The following is a 9,242-nucleotide window of genomic DNA, read 5'->3' as shown; positions in this document are numbered from 1 at the left end:
ATTTGGGTGTTCATTTTGCCCGAACAAAGAGTTGCCGATAAGGTGAAATCTTTTGCGAACACGAAAAATTTTTTCGCCACCCTCTGCGATAGGGTGAACAAAAACTGTGAATATTTTCGTGTGAAAATAACACTCGCGATAAGGGTGATTGATTTCCATAAGGTAGGTTCGATCGGCTGTTTTATCTGGTTATGGCTTTATGGTTATAAGTCACCATTAATTTGCCCTTTACAAACAAAATGAGACAAAATGAGGTTATGTGACTGATTTCACCTTTCTTATTGCACTATGCCTTCACCTGGTTAATCCACCTCACTGGTATTGTTTTTGTTATTAGTTGAATTTTGATAAAAATGATTTGTCGTTTATGTTTATTTGATATATATAACAAGGATGACATATATAAAACAATTAAAATTCTATCCGACGGTAATGAAACTGAAGTATCCAAGGCAATTGTTAAGTACTTTAACATAGACGTAAGTAAATCAAAACTATTGCACGCTAAACACATTCATTTTCTTGATAAATTTTAGGTGCAACCAGACGATGGAATTTCAAATGAAATTTGCGTCGATTGCTGGCAACATATAGATGACTTTCATAGATTTTGGCTATTCATAAAAGAAAAGCAGAAAACTTTGCAAACTCAATTAGAAATTATATGCTCGAAACATAAAATAGAAACTATTGAGACGGCGGCTTACGTAGGGGCAGGCATTGCCTCAGCAATAGAGGATAAGGATTGTGGTAGTTTACGGGAACCACAAATTGATCTGCCTTCAACTCAATCATATTTTTCTGAAGAAAAATCTGAATTTGATGCTGCAGCTTTAGATGGAGACCATCATGAATCCTCGTCAAATCAACATGATTTTCCGCCGATGTCTCCTTTATTGCAAAAAAACAAAAAACAAGGTAAGGGGTAATTATTTTATTGTTTAAATGAAATATATATACCAAGTCATTATTCTACGTTGCAAGTAGCTGAAAGAAGACCCAAACGAAAATATATAAAAAGAACCTTGAAAAACAATAATGATGAACAAATTTCTAAGTTCAAAGAATATGATGCTGTCGGTCGGCGTATGGCAAAATTGGCGCTAATTGCAGAGATGGACGAATACATTGCACAGAATTCAGAGTTAAGTTGTCACTTATGTAAAGAACCTCTTAAAGATTTCCTAAGCTTAAGGAAACATTTTCGCCAAAAACATAAATGTGAAGGATTTATGACTTGTTGCAATAATCGGTTTGTGAAGCGGCATCTTTGGGTAGATCATCTTAAAATGCATAGAGAGCCTGAATTTTTGAAGTAAATAATCTACATACATGGACGGTACTCAGACAGGAAAATGTTGCGCTGTACGATTTTTCAATCGACCTAACATAAGGTTGTTGTGGCAGTATTACGCAGGCATGCTTAACGAACGAAACGATATCATTTCGTTACGATAATCAACGCTAATAAACGAAACGAAGTCACTTCGTTTCGTTTATTAACGTTAAGATCGTCAAATTAACGTTAATTTGACGTTCTTAACGTTAATAAACGAAAAGAAGTCATTTCGTTTCGTTTATTAACGTTGATTATCGTAACGAAATGATATCGTTTCGTTCGTTAAGCTTAATACTATTACGTCCCAAAAAATTGCCACCAATATCCTTTAATGGGATTCCGAGTAAACTTCCTGTTTCAACAGAGTTGGAACCTGTTGACAAAGACATAAGGTTGTTAGTGGCGTTGGTTCCACATGGCACTTGAAAAGAAGATTGGTGTCATGGTGGGACACAATACAAGCGGGACATACATTGGGTATATTCGGGTTGGTTCTGGAGAAGTAAGATTTCAACGTAATACAATATCCATATAAAAGTTGAGCTGGACTGACCCGCGTCTCCCTGACGACGCTGCTTTCCTCAGGGTACTTGAGAGGGGTGTTCATCGGGCAAATGTTGGTATAGTAAACCAACGAATTTTTGTGGATGTCTCTTAAAGCCTTTTCGTACTCTTTGTCTTTTACGGTTTACTTCTAAAAGGCAGAATTTTTTCATAGTAGTCAAGGAGATGACTTCTTGTTGTTGTAGCAATGCTCGCCCCACCTAATAGCCGCGACCGATCACAAATTGTCATCAATATCCTCTAACGGGAGTCCAAGGAAACTTGCCGTTTCAACAAGGGTGGACCATAAGGAAAGGGGTGTTAGAGGCGTTGGTTCCACATTACAATTAAAATGATGGTTGGTGTCATGTGGGGACACATTGCAAGCGGGGCATACATTTTGTATGTCGGGGTTGATTCTGGATAGGTAAGAGTTTAACCTGTTACAGTATCCAGAACGAAGTTGAGCAAGAGTGACACGCGTTTCCCTGGGGAGTATGCGTTCCTCTTCCGCGAGTTCTGGATATTTTTCTTCAAGTACTGGATTCACCGGGCAATTCCCGACATAAAGGTCCGACGCCTGTCTATGGAGTTCACCAAGGACCTGCTTGTGTTTTTTCGCTTCATACGGCTGGGTTCTCAGGTGCCGTATTTCCTCAAAATGCTTACGGAGATGACTCCTTAGGCCCCTAGGCGGTGCTGGTTCGTCAATCAGATGTCTGTTGGGATGCCCAGGTTTCTGGGTATTTAACAGAAACTGTTTGGTCAGCATCTCATTTCTCTCCCTGATGGGGAGTATTCTCGCCTCATTATTCAGATGGTGTTCTGGGGACATAAGAAGACAGCCCGTGGCGATTCTGAGAGCAGTATTTTGGCAGGCCTGTAGTTTCTTCCAGTGGGTGGTTTTTAGGCTTGGCGACCATATGGGTGACGCGTAGCACGTAATCGGCTGGCTAATTGCTTTGTATATGGTCAAGAGCGTTTCTTTATCTTTTCCCCAGGTACTGCCAGCAAGGGATTTGAGGATTTTATTACGGCTCTGAATTCTTGGAACAATTGCGGTTGCATGCGCACCAAAATGTAGATCCTGATCAAACGTCACACCCAAGATTTTGGGGTATAGGACAGTCGGTAGCGTAGCGCCATCGACGTGGATGTTCAATATGGTCGACATTTGGGGCGTCCATGTTGTAAATAAGGTCGCGGAAGATTTAGTCGGTGACAATGCCAGGTTTCGCGAGGCGAAAAAACTGGAGAGATCAGGGAGATAGCCGTTTATTTTATTGCATAGCTCATCGATCTCTGGGCCTGGGCCTGTGACCATTATTGTGCAGTCATCGGCGTAGGAAACGATTGTGACTCCTTCCGGTGGTGAAGGTAGCTTAGATATGTAGAAATTAAACAAAAGCGGGGATAGGACACCACCCTGTGGCACCCCTTGTTTAATTCTCCTTTGTTTTGATGTTTCGTTTCTGAATTGCACCGATGCCTGCCGACCACCCAGATAATTTGCGGTCCACCTTTTAAGACATGGAGGAAGGGTAGACCCTTCCAGGTCTTGCAGTAACGAGCCATGGTTGACCGTATCAAAAGCTTTTGATAGGTCTAGCGCTACGAGTACTGTTCTATGGTGGGGGTATTGATTCAAACCGCAATTTATCTGGGTGCTAATGACATTTAGCGTGGAGGTAGTGCTATGGAGTTTTCTGAAGCCATGCTGATGAGGGGCTAGCTGCAAATGTGCTTGGAAATAAGGGAGCAAAATGGCTTCAAGCGTCTTTGCCACTTGCGATAGGAGAGATATCGGACGATATGACTCACCCACGTTAGCTGGTTTCCCAGGCTTTAGTAGCGGGACCACCTTGGCCATTTTCCATTTCTCGGGTATGACAAAGGTGGAAAGAGACAGGTTGAAGACATGCGCTAAATATTTGAAACCCTCTTTCCCTAGGTTTTTAAGCATCGGCATGGCTATGTGTCTGGGCCCACTGCTTTGGATGGTTTAGCGCGACCAATGGCGTCCTCAACCTCTCTAGCGGTGATGGTAATTGGTGACGCGCTGAATTTGTGTTTATGTGCGTGTCTATTGGCTCTCCGTCTATCTTTGTCGACCGTAGGATGCATTATATATTGTCGGCAGAAAGCGCTCGCGCATTTTATCGCATCCGACAGCACCTTATCGCCAAAGGCGATGGAAACTTTGTCTTTGTGCTTAGTCGGATTCGATAGGGACTTTACGGTGGATCAAAGTTTACCTACACCTGTAGAGAGGTTACAACCTCTTAGGTGCTCTTCCCATTTCGCCCGCTTGTGTTCGTCCACAAGCAATCTGATGCGTTGGTTTATATCCCTTATTTGGGGGTCGCCTGGATCAAGCTGTCTTATAAGGTCGCGTTCCCTCGCTAAGCTCGCGGCCACCGCCGGGAAGTGGGGCCGGATTTCGGGAATTCTCCCGGCGGGAATGAAATGTGCCGAGGCGGACAATGCGGATGTTGTGCCGCTTCATGAAATCGACTATCTCCGTAATCTTCCCAGTTAGTCCATTACAGTTTAACTGCAGAATTCTGATGTGCATGAGGGGTGACGCCGCCACTCTAGGGGTAAGTGACGGATGACTACGCCTAGGTTGTGGAAGGCCAGGACGCAATTGCTGTTGTGGCCTTGGGACTGGGCGCCCTTGGGCAAGCATTGGGGTATCCGGATGATTTGGGTTTGTGACCTGGCAACATGGCGCGATGAAACCCGTCGAGGGGTTGCCGTCGCGGAGACCAGAACATCTAGGAAAGTGGCACCACCCAAGGCAGGAGCTGCATTGAGCGGATGTCGCAAACCTGTATATTCTGTGCTGGCAGACGGTGCAAACGGAGGCAGGGACTAAGAGTCTGTTTCCCTGACCTGCACGATTGCTGCCAGAAAAGAGGGGGGGGGGGGGGGGGGAGAAGAAGACGGGGGCAGGTGCTGATGCTCAGCATTGCTACCAGCTCTACTACGAAGGTAGTAGTTATGAGTGGTATCAGCTGTTTGAGTTGTTGGCGGCGTAGGGCGCGAGCAGCAGCGGGTACTTGTTGTGGGTTGCTGAGCAGCGAAGCTGCTGGAAGGTAGTGGGGATACGCTTAGGCGTAGACTACGGGACGCCCTTGGGCGTGAGCAGCAAGGAGCCACAAAAGATTTATAAAAGTTACGTGGACGTCGGGTTTTGGGATCAAGCCCAGAACAACCTGTCCGATGCAACCATCCCTTGCACGAGACACACTGAACAGAGTATGACCGTCCTAAAAAGATTCTTTTTGGCAAATGCAGCAAAACCATTTCTCAGGACCGGGGCAGGAGACGGACCCGGATTGGGTTCGATACCTTCCCGGAGTAAGAGAATATGTAGCAGTCCTGCTGCAAGGAGCTGCTGGGAGGATGACAATTTGTGGGAGGGACGAAACAAATTAAATGGGGTCACACTGAAATGACAGTCCTTGGTCGGGAAAAATCCCGAGTCGCTCCGGTACATAGAACCGACTGCCTTGGGAAGCGGAGATGACTTCTTAAGCTCCTGGGGTACTGGGCCTCTTCAATCAGATGTTTATTGGGATGCTTGGGCTTCTAAGTATTCAGGAGAAACTGTTAAGCACAATAATTCTCATTTATGGGTAGTATTCTCTCCTCACTGTGTGGATGATTATCTGAACACATAAGAAGACATCCCGTGGCAGTTCTGAGTGCTGTGTTTTGAAAGGCCTGCAGCTTCTAGTTTTTTTTACATTCGGCCGCCATATTGGGGACGCGTAGAATACAACCAGTTTGCCAATTGCTTTACAAGTGGTTATAAGCGTTTTTTGTCGTTATCCCAAGTGCGTCCGGCAAGAAACTTAAGGAATTTGTTACGAATCTGGACTGTAGGAATTGCGGCTGCAGGTTCGTCAAAATGATGTAACTCCTGATCGAACGTCACACACAGTATTTTTCGGCGCAGGACAGACAGTAGCGTAATGCCATCGACGTGGATGTACCAGATGGTCAACATTTGCCGTGTCCATGTTGTAAATAAGGTCGCCGATGATTTGGTCGGTGACAATGTCAGGTTTCGCGAGGCGAAAAAACTGGAGATCGGGCTAATGCCTCAATGGTGCTTGTTACCGGAACGTACTGGATCTATATCCGGCAAATGACCATCAACATCGGCAGCGTTTGGCAGCCTAGATAAGGTGACATTCCACTCAGCAATCGATATACAAAGCACATTTTTATTAGCATAATTGTTATTAGATGTAAAAATAAGGTTCAAAACTTCAGAACTCTTAAGTAAAATGATTATTTGAAATGAAAAGAATTTTATATCAATTAAAAAGTCTCATTTGATTTGAAAAAAGTAGTATTTGATTACAAAAGTTTCATTTGATTTGAAAAAACTTTCATTTGATTTGAAAAGTTTAATTTGAACAGTAAGTACTATATGGAGAATATAAGATCTCTGATCTTACGGCAAAAAAAAATTACTATCGCGGTGTAACCCTGTCTGAACACCGTCTTTTATATTGCATTTGAATGTAAGTTGAAAGTTGTTTGTGATAGATTACAAATTTGACGTGTAGCGGATGAAAACTTGGAACTTTGCGTTTCAATGGCTCAAAGCGCTCTTAAGTCCTCCATTTTAAATGCCGACAATGTTCTTAAACACAAGCTGTAATTGCGTATTGAAAATTTTTATTTACATTTGATTTGATAGTTATAAGTAATACATTTGGGCAATTCACAAGAGTGTCGTATTCATGTAAAATGTTTGTTGTTTCCATGGCTTCCAATATAAAATTTTATTAAAGCATTGCACTTACGTGGGATAGGAGACCTTGTGAATTGTCCAAATGCCTACATTTTATTCAACGAACGTCGGCTGTTGCCACTGTTGCCCAAACCCGAATACAATTCAATGCAGTCACAAACGGCTTCAACCTAGAAAACATTGTATTGCATTTTTTTTTAATCTATCTGTATATACATATGAAGATGCCATATTTGTAATAAGAAGTTGGCAAGCAGGAATACTTATCAAAACCACATGGACACCAAACATCCGGATACGAATGAACTTCAATTCGTATGTAAATTATGCCCACGTAAATTTGTTAAACAATATCTATTGGACTATCACTTGAAATCAAAACACACCACAACTCGGGACCACATATGTAAAACATGTAAAAAAGGGTAATATGCATTATAATATAGATACTATAATTAATCTTAACAATAGATACTATAATTAATTTTCTACCCTACAAAAGGTTTGTCAGTGCTGGTGTTTTAAAAAAGCATGAGCGTAACATACATTTAAATGCATATGAATCTGTATGTGAAATATGTGGAAAGTGTTTTAAAGCGGCTCACAATCTCGCACGCCACGTTGATGCCATACATAGTGAATCACCACGTACCCGTGCACAATGTCATATTTGCAACAAATGGTTGAAGAATGCATATACCCTTAAAAAGCACATTACTGCACACAGCGAAGAGCCAACAGGCAAAGAGTATAAATGTGCAAAGTGCGGTTCTGTGAAATATTCCCGACATTCTTTGGCGGCACACATACGTTATCATCATTCGGATAGAAGTTTTAAATGTCCTGTATGTAGCAGAGAATTCAAAATGCCTATCGCTTTAAGGGTAATAACCCGATATATATTATACGCTTACAAACATGTTAACCTCTGTTGCCAGAAGAATGAATGTTGAAAAATTTCAATATTGATTAAACGGATGCACAAAATTTTTTCTCTAATGTTAAGTACACCAAAAAAATCTCAAAATATTTTGTTATGAATTCCGGAATGGCCGAATACAATTTTTAAATTGTATTCCAGTCGCTTTTGAATCCATATCCATGTAATAGGATTTTTAAATTTTTGGCATGATTCCTCTGGGAATTCAAGCTATTATTTCAAATTAAAAAATATATATATATGTATGCATACATAATTCCTTACGCTTAAATAACTTCAACATTAACCATCAAATGTTGACAAGGTAAATTTTGGAATACCCAAAGGATCAAAATATTATTTACCAAACTTTCTAAACTTAAAAATCCATATTTTCGAAGAGGCCCTTGTCAACCACTAAATGTGTCGGAATGCTCAGCCCGCCTTATGGAGCCTTAGGATACTTCATTAAACTAACGAAATCGGACACCCAAATTAGACATTAATCAATTTAAGAGAATGTATCTGTGTTTTAGAGTCAAGTGAAAATTAGATCATATGTACCTCAAAAAAGGGATTTGTACATTCTGTAAAGAAAAAAATTCTTAAGAAATAATTGAAAAAAAAAAATTGCTTTCTATGCACACACAATCGTAATTTCGATGGCGCTTTTGCTGCCAAATCGCCACACCATAATGTGCATAGGACGCTCCTCTCTTAGTTCCTAAGAAGAAAATTGCTAGACCAACTTAAAATATTACTTTAAAATTTAACAGGAACACGAAGCGAGACATGCTGGAATACATCTATACACATGCAAGATTTGTGCTAAAAAGTTTAGATCGATCCGTAATATGCGAAAACATATGTCAAATCATTCCGATGAAGCAGTACATCAACAATGTAAAGATGCTGTGCCACAGCCGTTGGATAATAAGGCAACAAATGATTCCAACTTAACGACTGATCAAAACACAAAAGGGTAGTAGTGCAGTTTACGGTACCCGCCCTAAAGTTGGGCCAAGATTTTCGAGTGAGGTATCAAAAGACGCGTATTAATCTCGAGAACAATAATCCGAAGGCGGAAAAGAAAAATTTTATCTCTGTCCGGAGATATTTGCAGTTGAAGTTGGCGATTTTAATGTGGTTGTTGGTGTGCTATACCCACAAAAAAAATTGTGTATCACCGTGGCGGTAGCCACGGTTATAGGTACCACACACCCGAACTTGGCATGGCGTAGCCCAGGGTTATTTTTTATAAGCGCGGCCGAAGGCCGCAAACGCAGAAAGGTGTTCTGCGCAAAAATACTATGGATCCCACACCCGGTTTCGGAGGGACCCGGAGTCTTTTTTCGTTAATATATTTTGAACGGGTAAAAAAAGTTAACTTCCGCTTTCGGATTCTTGATCTAGACGTGAATACGCGTCTTTTGATACCTCACCCGAAATTTGGCCCAAATTTCGGTGGGTACCGTAAACTGCACTATTACCCACAAAAGCCAACTTTTTGGTTCAAGAGTTATTAAATAGTTTGCCCTGCAACCAAGCAAATGCGCTCGAAAAATAGACCCTGAAGTATTCAGTATTATACTGTAGCATTTACATGTTAGCGTATTCTCAAATGTACATATATTTGTAAGTAATAAAACCAGAATTATTTTTAAGTTGCA

The 9,242-nt window shown here is 41.4% G+C and overlaps 1 protein-coding gene across 1 annotated transcript; it reads left to right on the top strand.

Moving 5' to 3' along the window:
- Positions 1–303: 303 nt before the first annotated feature.
- On the top strand, positions 304–9,236 carry LOC137249684 (transcription factor grauzone-like). Its single transcript, XM_067781414.1, has 6 exons — positions 304–479; positions 537–918; positions 988–1,315; positions 6,878–7,078; positions 7,156–7,537; positions 8,349–9,236. Exons 1-6 carry the CDS (start codon positions 354–356, stop codon positions 8,556–8,558), a joined length of 1,629 nt encoding a protein of 542 aa, XP_067637515.1. The 5' UTR covers positions 304–353; the 3' UTR covers positions 8,559–9,236.
- Positions 9,237–9,242: the final 6 nt, after the last annotated feature.

This window comes from Eurosta solidaginis, chromosome 4 (genome assembly GCF_040869045.1).
Source record: "Eurosta solidaginis isolate ZX-2024a chromosome 4, ASM4086904v1, whole genome shotgun sequence".
In the NCBI taxonomy this organism is placed as follows: Eukaryota; Metazoa; Arthropoda; class Insecta; order Diptera; family Tephritidae; genus Eurosta; species Eurosta solidaginis.
Note: the sequence above shows the minus strand (reverse complement) of the source record. Positions and strands in the feature narration are given on the sequence as shown.

Coding starts and splice junctions, on each gene's coding strand:
- LOC137249684 (XM_067781414.1), top strand. CDS start 354: ATGATTTGTCGTTTATGTTTATTTGATATATATAACAAGGATGACATA. Junction 1,316..6,877: donor AGAGAGCCTGAATTTTTGAA/GTAAATAATCTA, acceptor ATACATATGAAG/ATGCCATATTTGTAATAAGA. Junction 7,538..8,348: donor AAATGCCTATCGCTTTAAGG/GTAATAACCCGA, acceptor AAAATTTAACAG/GAACACGAAGCGAGACATGC.